The following is a 21,846-nucleotide window of genomic DNA, read 5'->3' as shown; positions in this document are numbered from 1 at the left end:
TTGATGGTTTTTGCGACTCCACTTGGGGACACATTTAAAGTTTTTGCAGTTTTCCGGACTGACTGACCTTCATTTCTTAAAGTAATGATGGCCACTCGTTTTTCTTTAGTTAGCTGATTGGTTCTTGCCATAATATGAATTTTAACAGTTGTCCAATAGGGCTGTCGGCTGTGTATTAACCTGACTTCTGCACAACACAACTGATGGTCCCAACCCCATTGATAAAGCAAGAAATTCCACTAATTAACCCTGATAAGGCACACCTGTGAAGTGGAAACCATTTCAGGTGACTACCTCTTGAAGCTCATCGAGAGAATGCCAAGAGTGTGCAAAGCAGTAATCAGAGCAAAGGGTGGCTATTTTGAAGAAACTAGAATATCAAACATGTTTTCAGTTATTTCACCTTTTTTTGTTAAGTACATAACTCCACATGTGTTCATTCATAGTTTTGATGCCTTCAGTGAGAATCTACAATGTAAATAGTCATGAAAATAAAGAAAACGCATTGAATGAGAAGGTGTGTCCAAACTTTTGGCCTGTACTGTATACGCTTAGCTACCAGCGGAGCTAACTGGTAGATTAGACTCTTGCCGTATCTGGTCGGCAAAACAGCAAAAACGTCCTTCTTGCAAAGGAAAGACTCGAGCGGCATCTTCTGTTCCTCTTTTAGAGAAAAAGCCAAGTCTAACTCGTTCATTGTAGTGGCCACAGCTGTTTCAAACAAATTGGTGTTCATCCGTAACCATCTTGCAATATTTACTGACTGATTCCGGACTTCGTCGTCGCAGCGCTGTCGTCATCTATTTAGCTCGCCTCTGGCCCGCCTATATCGGATACATCGATGTGATTGGTGCAGCTCGGTTTCATGGGCATAGGTAATGAGCATCATTACTGATTGTCAGAGTGTTTTGCTGAGCAAATTCAAATTGTGCTCTTGCGACACCTCTGGATTTCCAGGGTATCAAACTACATGGGACTAACATAAAGTGGGCATGTCTGTAAAGGGGAGACTCGTGGGTACCCATACAGTAGAAACCATTTTCATTCAGACATCTTGAGGTGGGAGTTCTAGGGATCCCTGTGAAAATGCCAATGGCAATTTTTACCCTCTCCAAAATATAACCTGATTTTGGGATGTAATTTAACCCCCTTCTTGGCTAGCTAGCATGACATGATTGGTACCAAAGGATTCCATAGGTCCTCTAGTCTCAGATGTTACCAGTATCTACACTCTGGCTTTAAAACAGTCCCCATGGAGTAGAAGAGATTAACAAACCCTGTATAAACAAAACAATTACTGTGTTAACTGTTTTTATGGACTACCTACAGTATTTTACATTGTCCCATCTGTCTCATCTAACTCATTGATGTATTATTTCCTATTTTTATGCTTATTGTAAAGCATTTTTCTAGCATAAATCCAATGGTGAGTTGATACTTATATTTGTTTTTAGTGAAATTTTTGTATGTCATTCTGGTGTCACAGATACTGGTGGTGATTGCTGCTGTGTTTGGCATTGTCATTTACCGCGTGATCACTGTCAGCACCTTTGCCGCCTTCGGCTGGGCTCTCATCAGGAACAACTCTCAGGTGGCGACCACGGGAACGGCAGTCTGTATCAACTTCTGCATGATCATGCTCCTCAACGTGGTGAGTGTCAGCTGTTGGTCAGCAGCTAGTGGTGCAGAGGTGAAGTGGTGCATAAAAATGTGGTGATAATCATGAACATACCTCAACCAAGATCCAAAGATTCTAAAATGCAGGATGCTTTTTTTTGTATGTGCAATGACATTCATATGCTTGTTATAGGCTGTTTAACTTCCTTGTTCACTAACGGCCTCCAACATTGTCTTTTCCCAGCTCTATGAAAAAGTTGCTCTTCTTCTCACTAATTTAGGTAAGTAGACTGCTTAAAGGGCCAGTGTGTAATATTTGGCATGGTTTATTGTCAATCTGAATCTGAATCTGAATATTCTACCCATTAATATGTTTATACAAGTGTATGATCGCTATAAAATAAAATTCGTTTGGTTTTCGTAGCCTTATAATTATGCTTTCATATATATATATATATATATATATATATATATATGTCAAGGGCCTTGCTTTAGAGAGGTCGCCATCTTGCACCGCCATGTATGTACGGCAGACCGAGTGGACAATCCAGCCAGCCAGAGAACGCGTTTCGCATCTATGAATGAACCAACGAAGACAGCGGAAGGAAGGAAGAAGGAGGAAGAAACAGCAGAGAGTGTTAGTAGTTCGTCGATAGAGAGTAGTGAAAAGTTTTTTTAGTTATAAAGTTTGCGAATGGACCACACTTACCACGCAACAGGAGAGAATGAACCCGAACCCTCATCTGCGAGGAAAAGAAGACGCAACTTCACTCCTTGTGATGCACTCTCTGCTGCGCTTTTCCTCCTGATGATATATCTCCCAACGATGGTAGCAGTAGCACCGAATCCCATTCTGTGCATTCAGCCTCTCTTCTCACCCGCTCAGCATCAAACACATGGAGTTCCTCATCTGTATGCTTCGGCTCAAACAGGTATGGCTCTGGGTCTGTGTCCGCTACAAGAAACTCTTCAAAATCGCGTTCAAAGTCGTCCATTGCAGCTACTATAGTCCGGAGATATTGCTAGGCTAAATAAACAGCTGAGCTCTGTTACTGGCTACGCTGTCAGTCAGTGTGCGGGCTGGAGATTGGCAGAGCAGAGAGGGGAGGGGGGTCCCCACTCGGTATGGCAAACGAGTATGTGTGTAAAGTTATGAAGTGTGTCTGTTACGCTAGAAGAGTCAGAGTTTGGGATGGAGTGGAGTGTTACCGGAGTTTCTGGAGTGCTCAAATAAACGGGCCTTTTTCCCGAACGCTCCTCTGGTCTTCTGCTCGTGAGGGATTCATTACAATATCGTAACATGGTTTAGATTTCTAAATAAACATTCACCTCGTCGCTAGATAGACCTACTCCTGAAAAAGTTGTGCGCAAGGCTTTTTGTCCCTACGAGGCCACCGTCATTTACTCGACGGGAGGGGTGAGCGAGTGAGCCCTGCAATCTAGAATTTGACCACTGATGTCACTGTTTTCAACCCATTTTACACACTGGGCCTTTAAGCAGATTTAGTGCTCTTGAAGCTGAAAGGTTATTTTTAATGCAGACTTAATTATGACTGTAATTCTGTGTTGAATCATTACTGAATGTACTGTAGTATTGATCCAACTCTTTTAACCATAAAGTAAGTAACTGACCCTTTGCTAAACCCCTCATCTTTGTGTTGGTCGAGCTGTCAGAGCTAGCAAGGAGCCCCCTGTCAAAACTGCACTGCAATAAAGGATAATGAAGGATGCCAAACTGACTCAGCAGTAAGAGCAAGTTAAAAAGTTAAAGATAGAAACTAAAGCCTTATAATTACAGTGTAAAAGTGAACCACCACACCACCAGGAGATCGAGAGAAAACAATAAAATTAAAGAGCAACCAAACACCGAGGGCAACACTGTTCCTGTAAAGCAGAGTAGGTCTTCATTCACACAAAGCAAAAGCAACATGTGGAGAAGTTCCAACTTAGTAATATAACATATAAAACAAAATAAACTCATATGATGTCAAGAAAGGAAATAGTCTTACACCTATTTTCTTTACTGAAGACAAAAATACAACCATACACATTCTGAATTCATGTTTCTTCATGTTGTTTCTTCATGTACTTGCTTACCTGCCTCAACTTATCGTAAAACTGACTTCAGTCAAAGTCAACAGAAACAAAATAAAACCAACATATCCTTATATCAGGGTTCGTATGGTATCTAATAAAGCATTGTCCCATTATGTATTTGACATAAAGTTAGGTAGGTTAGGATTAGGCAGGTAAAGTTACGTAGGTTAGGTTCAGGAAAAGAAACATGGTTTGGCATTGTCATGTTACGTACTTAGCATAAGTTACATACTTAATGCAAAGTTACATAGTTTAGGAAAGTAAAGTTGTGTAGGGAAGGTTGAGGAAAAAAACATGGCGACAGTGTACCTTAAAATGACTCAAAGTTCACTTGGTTTCACACGGTCTCCAACACAAGTCTTCTGGGAAAAGGGTGGTGCAGTACTTTTCCTAGGTATATGAACAAGCAGCATATGAGATCACCCTGATAAAACTCAGCATAGCTGTCTTGGTTAGCCTTTACAATGTTGCAACAATCACAAACTTTTGGTGCTGTCAAAATTAACCCTAAATCCGGAGCATCGGTGGCTTAGTGGTAGAGCAGGTGCCCCATGTACAAGGCTGTTGCCGCAGCGGCCCAGGTTTGACTCCAGCCTGTGGCCCTTTGCTGCATGTCACTCCCTCTCTCTCTCTCTCTCTCCCCCTTTCACACTTGTCTGTCCTATCAAATAAAGGCTAAAAAATGCCCCCAAAAATATCTTTAAAAAAAAATTAACCCTAAATCCATTGAGTTAAATGTGAAGATATGTTGGCGCTACCTCTGATTCTCCTCGCTGTCTCTCCCTGCATGCTGAGCGGTGCGCTCACTTGTACTTTAGAGGCAGACCATTAAATCAGCTAAATACAAGGACAAAAAATGCCTAAAACCTAACAACCAAAGATATATTCAATTGCCGATAGCCGATATATTCATCCAATCGCCCAACTTTACTCCAGTATCTTCACCTCCATATTTATCCTATTTTATCAGTTTATCTCACCTTTCCTGCTTTCTGTCTCTTCATGCCACCACAGAACAGCCAAGGACAGAATCCGAGTGGGAGAACAGCTTTACCCTCAAGATGTTCCTTTTTCAGTTCGTCAACCTCAATAGTTCAACTTTCTACATCGCCTTCTTCTTGGGAAGGTGAGAAGGTCCTGCAGAACTTACAAATCAAATCAAGTTTACACACACAGTAAGACATAGTACAGCGTGTAGTGAAAATCAGTTGTGCCTAGCTCCAGAAAGTCCCTAACAAATAGAATAACATAAACTTACTGATGTCATTGGATGAAACAGAAATGTAGATGTGTGTGTTATCTGAGTAACAAGACACCATATTTTTAAATAGACAAATAGAACTCTGGGGCAGACCACGAAAAATATTGACTCTCTTCTCAGAACTCCCAAAGAGAACCAAAGTATTCTCAGCTTTTACAGTAAATCTGAAACGTGTGCCAGAAAACTCAAACCAAGACTCTAACCTCTAAATATAGAGATTAGAAAATCTAGAGTTTATCGTTTTATGGCATCCGTGACATTTACAGCTCTTAGCATTATTATTCTAATACATTTACAAGTTTGAGCAGAGCTGATCTGAGATATCTTTGGCATTTATATTTTCCAACAGAGCGTTTGGTTTGTCAGTGTAATAGGACCTAAACTAAAGACATCTTCATTGGCCATTGCACAGTCTGTTGATGTTGAGTGATAGTAAAGCTGTCACCTGACATAAGATCAACTTTATTTTTAAGTTATTGTTTTTTTCCTTGGTTGACAGATTTACAGGCCGGCCTGGTGCATATATACGCCTCATCAATCGCTGGAAACTGGAAGAAGTGAGTAATTACTTTGCTTTCCCATTGGGGAATAACAGCAAAGCATTATGGATTCAAGTAGTTCTAAATTGGACATTAAGCTATTATTGTACGCCCAACCACCGAGCATTTAACCCCCCCTCAGCAGTAAGCGTTGCTGCCAGCAGTACTTATGGGAACAAGCAGGGAAATAACACACACTGAAGTGGTCCAAGGGGACAAAAGGCCTGAGCTGGCGCTTTCAGGTACTGAGCTAATGTGCCCCCAATTGTTCCCATGGCTGCTGAAATGGAAATGGAAAAATTCTCTGTTAAGTGTCATGTGCAGTCCAAGCGTAGCCTCAGTCAGCCTTCTGTGGTCATGCAGAACCATGATGGTGCTTGGACATTTTTTTTGCAGCTTAAAATGCAAAAAGTATACATCTGAAAGATGTTCTTGCAAAACATTTTGATTATAAATTCATGTTGCTGTCGTAGACCTGTGCTCTCCAATTTGCTTGCTTGTAGAGGTGGGCCATATGACTTTTATCACAATATGTAATTTTATATCACTGTAATAGTAAACAATTCAGTAATGGTTCTCCAAATTCCATTAAGCAATGTTTTAAAATGTATCGTACTTCATCACATTTGATAATATTCTTATTTTATTTGGAAATTCCACACTAACAAAAAACAACTGCCTCACATGAGTAAAAAAAAAAAAAAAAAAAGAGATCCAAAACACTAGAACTAAAATTCTTTCAAAATAGAGAGTTTAAGGTTCCTGAGAACAATACTTTACAGTGTTACAGGTTTCTGTATTTACATCAGATAAACATATCTAGATCAATATCTAAAAATTATAGTAGAGATTTATTGTAATTTTTATGCACTTTTTCAGGGTCATTTCATTTGTTTGTTTGTTTTTTAGCTTTCTTTTTTTAAAATGATTTTTCTTGTTTTTAATTTTCTCTTTTCACTAATTTCTGGCATATTTTTGGGTCATTTCTTCTTTCATTGCTCTTTGCCTTCTTCTCGTGTTTTTGAGGGAAATCAAGCCGATTTGCTCAGGTTTCAGAGGGTTGAGTATTAAAGACAAAAATAACAGTTTTTGCAAGTATCCCTTACCAGATTGTAAGACAAGTCCATTTGAAACACTGAATCAAACACAAGATACACTTTAAAATCTACCAATGCGATAAGATGGAAAAGACAACCAATAGATTACAAACTTATGCAATGCATGTTTAGAGTATGTTGTGTGCTCACACCAACAAAATGACATTATTTTATTTTTTTTTAGTATGCAATGTCAAAAATGCATACTAAAAAAAAAAAAAAAGATTTTTGGTGAATTCTCCCACAATGGAAATGGAGAAGCTGCTCACTGTTGAAAGACATTAAAATAATACTGTGTTTCCCATACAATTCCATATGAGATTTTATACAGTATGAACTATATGTACGAGGATACAGTATACAGTGTGTATACTAGAAATCAACATACTGTTTTAAAATAGAATAAGATTGTTACAATGTTTCCCAATGGAGATGTCCTAAACTGCTCCGTGCACCAGTGAACAGGCTAAGCAACGTGTCACTTGCTTTCAAAACCACTCGCCCTGGCTCTACTTTGGCGAAGATTCATGCTCCTCCAACTAGGGGTTGGCGATGTATAGATTATACTCAATGTATTGTGGTGTGTTCCACGTAGGATGTGTAAAATTACTGTTGTTATTGCAAACATCGAGTATAAATAACCAATATCAGTGTAATTTTTTAAGCCACCAACATTGGACTTGCTTCAGCGTTTCAGGTCTCTTGCTCTCTCCTTCTCACACAAAAAGAAGAAGAGAAGAAAAATCGCATTTTGCAACCATGGAGCAGGTGTTAGTTTATTTCCAGCTCACAGTGAATAAATCCTCATGTTTAACGACACTACGGGGACACAGTGCTTTAGAATATCAAGATTTATATATTGTACCACAATATAGCCTACAAAAAATTGTGATATCATGATATAGGCCATATCACCTACCTCCAACCTATCAATAGAGCCACAGCAAGCCATTGCTTAGGCTCACTCAAGGCTCAATAGGCTCCCTGAATGTTGTTGTCACTCGTAGTATTTGGACATGTTTTGTGCACCATCTGCCAGAGTTTTCACTCACTGCATGTTTGGAAGAGGTGTGATATGTATTGTTTTCTAAGATTCTGGAGCTATTTCATTCCAGAGCTATTTCACCATCAGTTGCGATTTTTATGATTTTTTTGCAGTCTGAGGAGCTCCTCCATTTCCTCTGTGCATTGCACTGTTGAAGAATAATGGACATTAACAGCACACTTAAAACTCAAGTATTTTAGTACACATACTGACTTTGTGAGCATACCTAATTTTGGCACTTTTCTAGTTTAACACACAACATGCAACAACTTGCATTGTTAGCAAAGGCTACAGCTTGATTTGACCCACGTCTCTGTCTGTGTTTCTGCAGTGCCACCCCAGTGGCTGTCTCATTGACCTCTGTATGCAGATGGGGATCATCATGGTGCTAAAACAGACCTGGAACAACTTCATGGAGCTCGGCTACCCGTGAGTTTTAAGTGTTTTTTTATAATCTTCAAATGTCAGATATAAGATGTTTCTGACGAAACAACAAGTAATTAATAATAAAAAAAACATATTCATAGTTAAAGTGAATATCCTCATTCAGATTCAGTATGCGTCAACTGTTTTCCTGACTGCAGAGTAATAACAGATGATATCAAATCCTCTTGTTTGCGTACTGAATCAATCTTCTTATGTTGTTTATTGTCTTTTGTTAGGCTGATCCAGAACTGGTGGACACGGCGGAGGCTGAGGAGAGAGCACGGACAGCACGCCAAGGCCAGCTTCCCACAGTGGGAGAGGGATTATAACCTACAGCCAATGAATGCCTATGGACTCTTTGATGAATACTTAGAAATGAGTATGTTGCAACTGAAGTGCCACGCATACATTTTCTTGACAAGTTTAGCACAGGTAGTAAAAACCTTATCCATGTATGTGCCCCAGCCTTAGTTTTCAGGTGTGAGGTTATCTCACATGCACTCCACAGCTTAATCCTCTTTAATACAGTTTTTTTGAACAATTAAACTTTTTTTCATTGTGACCCAACAGATGCAGTTACATAACCATGACACTGATTTGCTGTGGATTAACTTTGGGCCGGGTAGATTTTCCACAAGCTCACATTTTTAATGTTGCTTTCAGCTCATTGCTTTGGTTTTTCCAGCTTGCAGCTTCGCTGTTTTGGTTCACTGTCACTGCTATGAGTTGTTTTTAGACGAAAGGCTCTCATTAACTCCCTGTACACTACCTGCCCAGCACCAAACAGCTGCTAAACAAAGTTAGCAACTAGCTAGTTAGCTTAATGGAGCATTTAGCTGCTAACAGAGCCAGAGCTAAAGGTGACTCTAAATGAATGCTAATGTTGCTCCATATCTGTTGGATGAGTAAATACACCAACTGTTCTCTCTACAGGAACATTGGGATCTGAAATAGATGTCTTCAAAGGTCTAAAATGACAGACCTAACCCTAATGGACCCACAAAATGTATTCAGACATCTGATTGGACCCAATAGTTTTTAAATATATATCTACCCACCCCTTTTTGGCCCAAAATATTAGCATGTCTGATAATAAAAATTGCTACTATAAGTGCAGTTCTATTGCTAAAAATGTTTTTCATGTTGTATACAACATATTGTTTTTATCCATCTTAGTGTAACGTCTATAGTGTCTATTTTTATTTTATATTCTTTTGTCATTTTTTGTTGTTGTGATGTGATGTGAGCTGCTTCAACACCTGCCATTCACAAGGTATGATAGTGCTAAGCGGCTTAGATAGTGCATACAAATATAAATGTTAAAACATTTGTCAATAATTTTTCCACAGTACAACCATGTGCACCAAAGTGTAATTCATTAAGATTTACAAGCATGGTAAATGAGAAGCGAGACTCCCTGCAGTACCTTTGAAGTAGTGAGAAAATCTGAATATGTGTCCATTGTTCAATTATTTAATTCCCTTTAATCAGTCAGGGTCCACTGATTAAAAAAAAGGTTTTTCATAAAATTTATCCAAGTTGTGAATACTGTCAGGCCCACTATCCATTTTTCCTCCGCTTCCCTTAACTCACTGGCACACAGCTCATATTACATTTCTCTTGTGATCAGCACTGATCACAAGTCGGGTATTTCCCATAATGTTAAACAGACCTGTAGTAATAGACCCGACCCAAACCCAACTGAACCATAATAAATGGTGGACCTGAACCCATACAGATCCCAGGTTGGGCATTAAGTCCTTGGGTCCGGGCAGACCCGGGAAAACCCCTATCCTAAAGGCTCATGTTTTGTGTTTCAGTTCTACAGTTTGGCTTCACCACCATCTTCGTGGCAGCTTTCCCTCTGGCCCCCCTCTTAGCACTGCTCAACAATGTCATCGAGATTCGTTTAGACGCCTACAAGTTTGTCACTCAGTGGCGGCGACCTCTGCCCTCACAAGCCAAAGACATAGGTGAATTAAATACGACACATAAAAGAAATGCTGATGTTTTTAAAGTTCCTGTTTATATGTTTCTTTTAGGTGTAATCTCATGTCTAATTGTATATGCTTGTGGCAGGGATCTGGTATGGCATTCTGGAGGGCATAGGCGTCTTGGCTGTCATCACCAATGCCTTTGTCATCGCTGTTACCTCAGACTTCATCCCTCGCCTTGTTTATGCCTACAAGTATGGACCTTGTGCTGGTCAAGGTCGAGCAGGGGAAGGGTGAGTGATGATTTAACAGTAAATATGTTTTAGTTTAGTTAAAGGTTCAGTGTGTAGGATTAAGGAAGATATATTGGCAGAAATGGAATATATTAAAATAAGTATGTTTTCTTTGGAGTATAATCACCTGAAAATAAGAATCATTGTGCTATTGTCACCTGTTATTGTTGCCGTTTATATATATCTACATAAGGAGCAGGTCCCTGTCTATGGAGATTACCATGTTTCTACCGTAGCCCAGAAACAGACAAACCAAACCCTGGCTCGAAATAGGGCTATTTTGTGTTTTTGTGTTTTTGTGTTTTCGCATCGGCCACCATGGTTAGCAGCCCCTCTATGACGAATATCAGGAAAACACTGATTTTTTTTTAACGTGAAACTGCTTTATTCAGTGTTTACTGGTTTAAATTACTGGGTCCATTTGTTTTGGAGAGGAAGAGACCTTTGCAGATAATTCGTCTCCCAATAAAAACCTCCTGAACATGAAAAGAATTCTAACCAGGAGAAGTTTCAGCTGGTTGCAGTCTGCAATCCTCACCACTAGATGCCACTAAATTGCCCTGAATCTTACACACTGGACGTTTAATAGCAGTTAGCAATAAGCTGGACTTCTGACCCTGTTGTTTCTTTACTTCAATAACTTTGTGTAGCAGTGGGTTATTTTATGCCTGTTTTACCGTAACTGTTGGATAAAATGATTTCTCATATGTTCTCAGGTGTATGATGGGTTACGTTAACGCCAGTCTCTCAATATTTCGGGTGTCTGACTTTGAGAAGAGGTCACAGTCAATGACTAATGGCTCTGAGCTGTTTGGAGAAGCTGTAAAGTATTGCAGGTAAGGAGTGTGTGTGTCTTTACCAACAGCTTTCAGTGCTCATCGAATGTAACGTGTTCAAAATACACTGTAAATTGTCATCATGTTATTTCTTAAGGTTTTACAAGTATCTGCTCCACTAAAAAAGAAATATTCGTCTGAAGCTCATTCATTTTAAGGATTTGGCTGCAAGCATTTGTGCAAACCCAGGAAGGATTGCATGTGCGCAGGGGCGAAAATCCCAGTTCATAGTTGGGGGGGACAATAAACAGTAAAATTTTAGAGAATAATTCCAGGGGTGGACAAGGAAAAAAAGTTGTAGCCTGTCTTTTATACAGCATCTTTTACCGCAATTTGACGCTTTAATCTTTTCTCAATCTCTCCAACAGACAGGCATAGGACCTTTCTTAGCACTGGCTGAGTCCATCTGCACATGTCCAGATTTAAAACAAAATGACTGAAATCAAATTAACATGTACACAACGACAACAGTCAGGTGCGCTGTGCTGTCCAAGGTGCTGAGTGTGTCTGGAGCAGAGCAGGTCTCTGTCTCCCAGTGCGCAGTAGTGTGAATACTTATGCTATTAAGTAAACGGAGAAAACATGTCTCTCATTGTTTAATAGCAGCAAAACAATAAGGCTTCATTCATCAAAGACCGAAACTCAATCTCTCTCCTTCGCTCCCTCTTTTTCATCTGGCTCAGGTGTGTGGAATGGATCCTTCGTCTCTTGCTGGCTGCAGGAGCAAACCGTTTTATTTGTTTTTTTTTGTTTTTTTACCGGCAGTGAGATAAACATTTCCTACAATTAAACTGGTGAATGGTTTATAAACAGTGTGCTGTGAGATCTGCCGCTGCGCACCTCAAAACCGTGCGTAATAATCGCACGTAATGGCCGCTCCTCGTCAGTTAAACTGCACGTCTGTCATGTTTGTCTCACTGACAGGTGGACAGTCTACAGATATTAACTACGAGCCGCTCCGTCACTGACTGCACTTGTCCTGTCCTCTCCCTCTTCTTTCTCTCCTGTCCTCTCTGACTATCACTAAACTCTGGCTTTTGAACAATGCAGGAGAAATGTTGCAGACAGTTTATATTATCAGCCTGGGCCTGGGGCTTGTTGTAACAGTAAATGGGATGTGTTGTAACTTGTGTAAGTTAAACTGTATCTGCGAGTGTATATCTTACCCCGCGTGATGTGGGCAGCGGGGTCCAGCCACACACTGCAACTGCTGCCAAGTACTAAAGGCTGCTAGCCCCACCTGTTGGAAAGAGTGTGGGATATACCACTACTAGGAATGGGAGGGGGGAACTAAATCTTTTAAGATTTAAATAGCACATTATTGCGCTTTTATAATGAGCACTGCTTACATTGTGCTTTTAATAAATACTACTGCATTGTTCAAAAATTATTAATTGTGTCTCAAATTATTCTAGGGGGGCACAGCTTTATTGAAGGGGGAGTCATGTCCCCCCTGTCCCCCCCCGGGATTTCTGCCCCTGCATGTGCGTGTGGGAGTGTGTGTGTTCATCCATCACTTTATTGATGATCCCCATTAACCAACACACAGGATCTTATTGAGCTCCATTTAAAATCTAAATTACAAAATAAAGAGTTCAAACAGGAATTCAGATAAAACCCAGAAGCCAGCTTCAACAAGAATACATAAAGACACAAAGTCATTTAAAGCAAAAGTTTTCCTGTTATACAAAATAGAACATCAAGCTATAAAACATCTTTTGTACACAAGTTATTGTGAAGCTTGATTTGCCATTTAACAGTTTATTTTGTTTGTATGTATACAGATGTTGTCAGCATCCTGGATTTCTGTTGGTAGTTGAATCACTGACGTCAATAGATGTCATTAGCGCTGCTTTGTGATAACCTTTAAACCCTGTTTGTCCCATAAGGTATCGTGACTACAGGGAGCCTCCAGACTCTGCAGAGCCCTACTCATACACTCTACAGTTCTGGCACGTCCTGGCAGCCCGCCTAGCATTCATCATTGTGTTTGAGGTCAGTGTTTTTAATCTGTGACAAATGATAGCAGACAGCGGGCTGGGTTTGGAAATGGATTCTTCAATATTATTTTGTCAATGCTTTTGACCTCTCTGTCTCTACTCATAAGTGCCCATTTACGTCTTTTTCAACATTTTGGCCTAATTTGCTCACAGCAAATAAAGAGGTCTGGGGATGTGAAGGTGACTTTATTTTTTTCTCTGTCAATACTTCTATACTACAGATGAATTTTATTTAATCATTTCATTTAATGGTTTGCTGTAAGATATTCTGGTATTTCATAATTCATTCTTCATTCATTCAGTTCTTTGGATGTATAACAGGTTGTTGGCTACCCACTTGAGCTAATGTTAGTTAGCTGCTTTGATGGCACATACAAATAATATTTTTTTTTTTTTTTGTCAACGTGGAGATGCTACATAATGTTAGCTTGGTTAGATTCTCCACACCTCAATCGTTCAGTTCATTTGACTGAATCTACAGTATGGGAACCGAAGGAAACAGTAATCTACTGAGATTTACTGGCCTGGTAAACATAAGAGATGTAAAACAAATGATGTCTTCATGTTCCATCAAAAGGGTTTTTCGTAAAAATGAAACCAAATTGTGAGTATTAACAGGATAAATTGGTGTTGTGTCGGTATGCCAGGTGCCGTAATCCTCGGGTGCTTTAAAATGAGTGTTGTAACTCTCGTTCGCTCTCTGATGCATTGTCTCTCAGAGTTAGATCAAATGAATGATTCATAATTGGTTTGTTAATCGAAGCCTTATATTTATATTGGTTCATATTCATACTGGTTTAAATAAACAATTTCATTGTATTTCCCATCTTTGCTCAGCAACAGTTTTGTGTGAAAGGAATTAAAAGCCTGTCCAAATGTAAGCCTGTTGATTTTAGTGATTTAAGCAAATAATAGCCTGGGCTGGGTGACTGCAGGCTTGAATCTAGTCTATGTGTTGACAGATTTAACTTTAAATTCATGTTGTCTCTCAGAGGAGCCACAGAGCATTTAGATTTTGACAGTTACCAATTGGTACCACTAGCAAGACAAATATTTTGACAGGAGTAACTCATCAAAATTTAATTTTAAGGCATCAAAATAAATCAAGTTTTGATGAAAACAGTACCTGAGACTGGTGAGTTTCTCATGACCTCATTTTACCATGTGCGGACTTGCTACTTGAAAGTTTTTGATATATTGTTTGTGGGCATTTATGCCTCATCTGTTCTGTCTGTTTTTACTTCTCTATCACCTGCTGCCTGCTTTTATCAGCAGCCTCAGTTCAGTGCCATGTGCACACTAACAAGCCCTACACAGGTGGCTCAAATTAATCTCATTTAGCTTTGTCCACAATGTCACAAAGTAACTAATGCCTAACACTAGAGGAATTTAAAAAGACATTTACAGACTAAAGCCTCTCACATATTAAGACAATGGGACTTTTTAGCCGCACACTATAAGATTTTATAAAGACTGGGTATCTGGCTGGATCACTATTTGCAAGACTACAACTAGATTCCTTTTGAAACTATTTCCCATCCTGCTCCTGGTGGAAAAATATTACACCTAACTCCCTTTAAGAAACATGACATATCAGGAATTCTTTGTGTGTCCATAAAAACATATAACTCTAGAAATGTAATGCCTTTAAGTATTACTAGTCCATACCCCTGAGTACAGTTACCAACAATTAGAAAAAACAACAACATTCGGCCACAGGGGGAGCCACAGCGACCGGTCGCATTTTAGCCATTTTTAAGCATTCTTTTGTTGTTATAGCGCCACCCAGTTGCCAATTAGAGTTAAATTTCTCCAGTCACCTTGAGGCATCCTGTTCTACATATCTGCCAAGTTTAGTAAAAATCGATATGGCGGTTAGGCCTAGATAAGAAATTAGCTCTCTAGCACCCCCATTTTGTTTGATTGGGTCAATAATGGAGGGGTCCCCTCAGATTATGTGTGGTCATATGCCTACAAAGTTGTGTGGTGATCGGTGAAACCCTTGAGATGTTATACACCTTTATGTGATGAGCCACGCCCTCTGCAATATTCATTGCCTTATAGAAGCTCAGTTTTAGGAAGTTTTCCAACTTTTGCCATGAGGGAACTTTAGATATTGGTCCCTAGATTATGTTCACCGAGTTTCATGCAGATTGGTCAAACATCCTAGGAAGAGATCAATTTGAAGTGTTTTTCAAAAAATTCAAAATGGTGGAAAATCTATATAACCGGAAGTTATGGGTTCTTAGGGCAAATTTGTTCCTCATGAGGAGAGGCATCTCTGGGCAAAGCTTCATGTCTCTACGACATACAGGGCATGAGATATGCCCATTCAAAGTTTGCAATTTCAATCGGTTGCTATAGCGCCCCCCCTTTGGCCAATTGATGTCATATTGCTTCATTCGCATCCTCCCATGACCCTCTATCACTGTGCCAAATTACACATGGATTGACCAAGTCAGTGAGGAGAAAAACATGGAACAGACACACCCACACACACACCTCCAGGTTTTATTCATAAACTGTTCAGGTAACCAGCACAGCATCATTACTGTCCTGCACTGTACTGTATTACATAACCAGTGTCATCCTGTGCTTCTTCTTTCTTTCGGACATGATTATATGCTGCTGTTGAGGTCATTTTAGAGCATAGCATTTTAGAAGTCATTGCTTCATAATGGAACTAATCACACATTGCTGCAGCTCTCCTATACTGTCTATATGGGCCAAATAACTACAAAAACCTGTTCTGTTAGGCATCCAATGATGAAGAGGAAAACAGTACACTTGGGGACACAATGTAACAGCAAAGAGGCATTTCCAATTCCAAACAGTTCTAATCTTGCATATTTTAATTGTACAACATATGGAAAGAAGCTCAAACTATGCTCATGTGTACTTTTTAAACAAATCAGACACTTTTTTAAAGCTTGTTTATAATTAGCCTACATGTCTGTTAGTCTCCAGTGAGGGACTAAATCCCCAGTGTTTGCTTATTCCCACCTTGTCACTTTAGTATTTGGTCTGTTTTTCTTGTGGAGGCTCTGGCATTGCTGATAACTTCTTCTGTTTTTGCAGCATATGGTCTTTGCAATCAAGACCCTGATCGCATACCTGATCCCCGACCTCCCCAAAGACCTGCGGGATAGAATGCGCAGAGAGAAATACCTGATCCAGGAGATGATGTATGAGGCCGAGTTAGAGAGACTGCAGAAGGAGAAAAATGAGAAGAAGAAGAAAGAAAGGGCACATCACAAGGAATGGCCCTGAATGCACCAACTGGTACAGCAGGATTCAGAAACACTTTGTACAAGAAATTATTCAGATCTGTTTGTGACTTGTCTGGAGTTTGCTTTGTAGTATTTTCACACTAAGAAGTCAATCCATGATGCTATCAGAGTTAAGGCTAACATTAGCAACTTTGTCCTGCTGCTTATTGGATTTAGGGAAGTTACACTCCAGAAACCCAAGACATTGTTATGAAAAATATACTTGTAATATTTTAACACCTCAGTTGGGGCTCACCCAAAGCCTTTTCTCTTGTACAACCCAGTCTTACTCGTCAAACTCGTCAAATGCCATTGTTTGGTCAGTGGTCCTCGGCGTCAGATACCAACACAAACGAGGCACCTTAAGTGGTGGTATGAGACACACGAGTCGGCAGCATAAACACTCCAAGCAACTAGCGTAGTATAAAGAGTCAGAACGTCCCTACAGGGCGATTGAAAGGGAAGGCAGATAGATCAGACATGCACACACTTTCACACAGGATACCACTGTTTGTGTGCAGTGTGAGACCAAAAGTCAATTGAGTTATTTTAATAACAAGGTAGTGTGCTAGTATGTGTAGCATCCTATGCTAGTGACATTACATTATGTTAGTAAAAAATGTGGTTCTTAAACCATGATGTTTTTTAACCTAACCGCCTGCTTTTGTTGCCCTACCCTAACCAGGTACTTGGCCTAAACCTAAGGAAGTAAACCTAAAAATGAAGTTTTCTAACCAAAATTTTGAAACAGACTGTATACATTTAATGAGTAGAAACTGTACTTTTCCTGTAACAAACAGAAGTTAATTTTAAAAAGACAAAATGCATGTAACAAGCATAAATTGACATGACGTCCCTGCGTCCAAAACTGACACAGGAGGGGTACTTAGTGCATCATAATTTGACGTACAGGGCCACTGACCAAGCGTCGGTATTTGACGAGTTGGGTGTAAGAATGATTTGTCTTATAACATTAAAAATGAAAACACAAATATGAATATATAAACTATGCAGCTCATTATTTTTTTGTACATCAAACTATTAGAACTAAGTAGCTTTACAGTACAATTCATGAACAATGTAGTCCTTTTTTTTTTGCTGTTGCACCTTTAGCATCAGTTTGAAGCTCAGTGTCATGTAAAGTGCAGTCATGTAGTATTTAAGACCCATTTTACATGAGTGTTGATACAGTATAAGTCAGCTAGAAAGATTTAAAAGTCAGTTAGAGACAGCGTTTTCAACCAATTTGTGGAGATAACGTTAGCTTAATTAGCTAGCTAGCTATAGCAATAAAATCTATTAGCAACAGCTGCTATTCCAGCCATAGAAATCAATGTTTGGTGGTTAAAAATGAGAAGTCAGCTTTTGTCTACCTCTGTCTGAAATCAAAAACCCCTTCTTAAAAAATGACTAAAAATCCTGAGTGTTAAATCTGGCACTGTTACCATTATAAGCTGCGTATCTGTGGTGCAAGAGCAGAAAACGTGATGGGTGTGGGAACAATAATTAAGCTAATGGTCAAGACTGAGTGAGTAACGTTATGCATTTTAAGCTCCAGGTTATTAGGTTAAATTTAAACTCTTGGCAGCATTAATCCACAAATAATCCACAAAACATTTAATCAATGAATTTTACATTGCAAACATAACAAAGCTACTGAATTCACACTAACACGGTTTAAAACAACAAAGATTTTTAAAAGGCCAAAATCAAGTCGCAACAAAGTGCCTATCACACCTCAGCTGTGTCAAAATAGAAATGAAAGCATTTGAAGTGTAATGCTGTATGTTTCCCAGTGTTTACAGGCCTTACCATATAGTTTCTCTTATTCCCAGGTTATTAGCTAGTGTTTGGTTTTCACTGCAAACTGGAGGAAGGAGAGGAGCGCTGGGTTTCCTGCATGATTCTGGACCCTCATACTTCCCTCCTGCCATGTCAGACCAGCAACTTCAACTGGACAGCTGATGAACTGTGCCCAGCAGGGCCACACGACAACCATGGGGCCTACGTGCCTGCATACACCTAACAGATGTCCCCTTGAACATCGGCAGTGGGTTTTGCTACCTTTTTTTTCTCCAGATAGTTTCTACCACTTTGGACTCTCAACAGCGTATGTCTTCAGATCCTGAATGTAGATTTCAAGCAAGACTAAACTTTTACAGATTTCTTGTTTTAGACAAAAGAGAATAACTCTACCGAGCTTACTGAATGACAAACCCTGTTTACATTTCTCCTTGTCCAAGGAGCTCACACATTGCTTTATTGTAAATAAAGATATTTAAATGAATGTCAGGCCATCTGCTCTGCTATAGTGTAGTGCAATAAGTACTAGAGAATGCAATTTCTGAGGAAATTGCGGTGGGATTGCTGGCTGCTGAAAACTGGAAAGTCAGGAACTGCAATGCTTGAAAAGCTGGAAGCTGAACTACACTGCGTCATGTATAGCAGGGAGCTGAACAGTATCGCTTGATAAATGGCTGGAAGCTAAACTCCATCACTGGTTTCTCTTTGTATGAAGGAAAAGCTTAAGGAGTATGAAGAGTTAGAATAATAGGAAAGGGCAAAATATAGTGTGAGCAATAAAGAAAAAAAGTCATTGAAATTTATTTTTTATTTATTTTATTTAATTTATTTTAAAAAACTTTAGCACTCAGGAAGCCTGCTGTGAGCTCTTGATACCTTATGGAGCTTTTATTTTGAAAACCTATTGGCCCACCTGAATAAATTCTTATATCCACAAGCTGTTATTTAGAAAATTCTACATACACCAGAGTCCGCCGTAAAAGCTTTCCCTATACTCAGGGAAGCAGTCTAATTCGCAAATTTCATTCACCTGTGTGTCCACACCTGCAGTTAAAGGTTGCCATGGTGACATAACCTGCTGAGTGACAGTTTTGTTAGAGATTAAGCTGAGAGGCACCACTCAAACTATGGCTCATTACTCACAGACTGTAATTCCTATCACCTAAATATGTATCGTGAGAGAGAGGGGACTCGGCTGAACATGTTACTGTAAAATATGTTAGAGGGTGTTTGTTTTTGTTTTTTTTTGTTTGTTTGTTTTCTTAGTTCATTTTTCCATTTTGCACCTGGAATTTCCTGTCTAGTTAACATTTTGAGACTCATAGTGCAAATGTGTAAGTCCGTGCGTAGATAGTCACCTTTTTTGAAGACTGCAAATTTTTCAACACATTGGTGAAAAGATGAAGAGTGAAAATTGCGGGGGTGCAGAGTTGAAGAGAAAAGTTTATCAGCCTCTAACCTTGAACATTCCATCTATTCATTTGAATCAGGAAAAGGCCAGAAAAGGGCTGAATATTTTGTAAAGTATGAAAGATACAAACACTAAAAGTAATTTAAAAAGAATGTCCTATGTGTGCTGAAGATTTTGAAGTCTGAGTGAAGCTCAACAGCACTGAAGAAGAAGAAGAAGAAGAAGAAGAAGAAGAAGAAGAACATAGATTGGATTGCAGCTTTTGCCCAACAATCCCACTGATAATGAGAGTCTAAGAACATAGATGGGATTTCTTGCTCTGCAATCCCACCAATAAAAGTTAAATAGAGATTTATTCTATAAAGGCTGTGGCCGCGTCTACAGTTGGCTTAAATGGGAAATGCTTTCCATTTGAATTTAGATTCATAACTGCAGTAATAAACATTATTTATTGTAAAGAAACTTTGACTTGGCTATGTGTCTTTCTTCAGCATTGTCAGCAAGTTTATTAAGTCAAGTGCAGCTGGTAGCTACTATAGGAACAACCCTGCCAACCCTTGTTCCTGCAGATATACAGTACTCTGGTCATTGTGGTCATTATTGTCAGATAAATCATGCCAACAAAGTCCAGAGAAAAAAAGAAGAAAATATAACTATATTAAATGGTAATTCTATTTCACAGGTTTGTAATTTCAAATAGGTTTTTTTTTGGAAAAAAATGATACAATTTGGTAGTAATTATAGGGAAATAGGAAGAGTGTTCAATTGGTACCCTTCAAATTAATTAGATCCAATGAAGTGGTAATGTCTTTTTGTAGTTACTAATAAAATTCTTTGATGACTTTACAATCGACCATGTAACCACAGTGACTAGCAACATCAAATGAGTAGAAGACAACACGAACACCACTTGCTTTGTCTCCTTTGTGGTGTAGGGAATCAATCAGTTCCCCTAAAGGATTTCCTGGACCCATTTGTCACCTCTGCATTGATTTATTTGAAAAAGAAACGTCGGAAGCTGACGATTATAATAAATCAATGCAGAGGTGATAAGTGTATGCATTGAAATTGACTTTTTTCTTTGGAACTAATAATATCAAATCCACTAAAATCCAGTCCACTCCGATATACTTAATGAAATAAATTAACATCTGTACTGTTTTGTGTTTAATAGGGCAGATTTGTTTTAGAGTTTATGTGGTTTTTTTAATGTTTCATGAAGAAATAAACGAGCAAAGATCAGAAGTAAAACTAAAAAGCACCTTAAATATTCCTCAGTATGAATGTGTTTTCCCCATCATGAGAGTTTTAAATCAATATGTTTTTCCCCTTTAAAGGCATTTTGCACTGATACATGGAAGATTAAGTTTTTATGACATTTAGGTAAAAGCGGGATTTTTAAAACAGAGGGTTTTTTTTTTTTTTTTTAATGTAAGCCCCTATTGACATAAACGTATTCATTTTCTAACATATGAGGTTTGAAAATACTGGAATCAGCCTATCCCCACCAAGTAGATGTTTGCAGTTGTTGAGGGCAAACTACTCCCTGGTTGCTAAAATCCCCAGATTCACTAAATGAATCCTGAGGACATGACCTTAGTGTCCTCACTGGTAGGTAGCTAGGGCCTCTGGGTAAAAGATTAGGGCTGATAAGCCACACCAGCAGTTCTTGTTCACACCACCAGAGGGGGTCAGAGTGCTTTGACACACTTCGGCAGCAGTTAACTTTCACATGCATTTATGTTCATACTTGTCATGATAATATAATTTTTAATATTTATCTGAATATAAACTAAGATGGGACCACAGCATGCAATCCCTGTCAGTGTGAATAAGTAGGTTTTTTTTACAATCAGCCTTGTGGCTGAAAAGCATGAAAAATCAATGATGCTTTGAAATACCAGAGTCTGTATTTGATGGAGTTCATTTGCATCACTTCCTACACGTCTCTCTTTTAATTATGCCTGACAACACAATGCCCCTGGGATTTGCTTTGTGTTGAACATCTCCCCAGATGCATTTTAATACTCAAACGCATCTGTTTATACAACGACTATCACTATCTGCTCATTTTGAACATACAAATAATCATAGATTAGAGAGCAGGGGCTCGTCCTCCAGCATGGATTACTGTAGTGTGGTGGCCTTCGACTCCATTTTGATTATTAAAAGCAGGGGACAGAGGAGGCAAACTGTGTTTTGTTTCCTATTAAGGCGA

At 39.1% G+C, this 21,846-nt stretch overlaps 1 protein-coding gene across 2 annotated transcripts in view; it reads left to right on the top strand.

Moving 5' to 3' along the window:
* Nucleotides 1-18,382, top strand: part of LOC117249264 (anoctamin-4-like) — a 78,820-nt gene extending 60,438 nt beyond the window's left edge. For both annotated transcript variants that reach the window (XM_033614796.2, XM_033614797.2), the window contains 12 exons: nucleotides 1,487-1,651; nucleotides 1,862-1,898; nucleotides 4,729-4,840; nucleotides 5,475-5,532; nucleotides 7,988-8,085; nucleotides 8,319-8,461; nucleotides 9,903-10,055; nucleotides 10,162-10,309; nucleotides 11,026-11,145; nucleotides 13,035-13,140; nucleotides 16,224-16,427; nucleotides 18,250-18,382. In XM_033614796.2, the coding sequence (XP_033470687.2) occupies nucleotides 1,487-1,651; nucleotides 1,862-1,898; nucleotides 4,729-4,840; nucleotides 5,475-5,532; nucleotides 7,988-8,085; nucleotides 8,319-8,461; nucleotides 9,903-10,055; nucleotides 10,162-10,309; nucleotides 11,026-11,145; nucleotides 13,035-13,140; nucleotides 16,224-16,415 (1,332 nt within the window). In that variant the 3' untranslated portion in view covers nucleotides 16,416-16,427; nucleotides 18,250-18,382. The remainder of the gene's footprint in view (nucleotides 1-1,486; nucleotides 1,652-1,861; nucleotides 1,899-4,728; nucleotides 4,841-5,474; nucleotides 5,533-7,987; nucleotides 8,086-8,318; nucleotides 8,462-9,902; nucleotides 10,056-10,161; nucleotides 10,310-11,025; nucleotides 11,146-13,034; nucleotides 13,141-16,223; nucleotides 16,428-18,249) is intronic.
* The last annotated feature ends 3,464 nt before the right edge of the window (nucleotides 18,383-21,846 follow it).

This window comes from Epinephelus lanceolatus, chromosome 23 (genome assembly GCF_041903045.1).
Source record: "Epinephelus lanceolatus isolate andai-2023 chromosome 23, ASM4190304v1, whole genome shotgun sequence".
Lineage (NCBI taxonomy): Eukaryota > Metazoa > Chordata > Actinopteri > Perciformes > Serranidae > Epinephelus > Epinephelus lanceolatus.
Note: the sequence above shows the minus strand (reverse complement) of the source record. Positions and strands in the feature narration are given on the sequence as shown.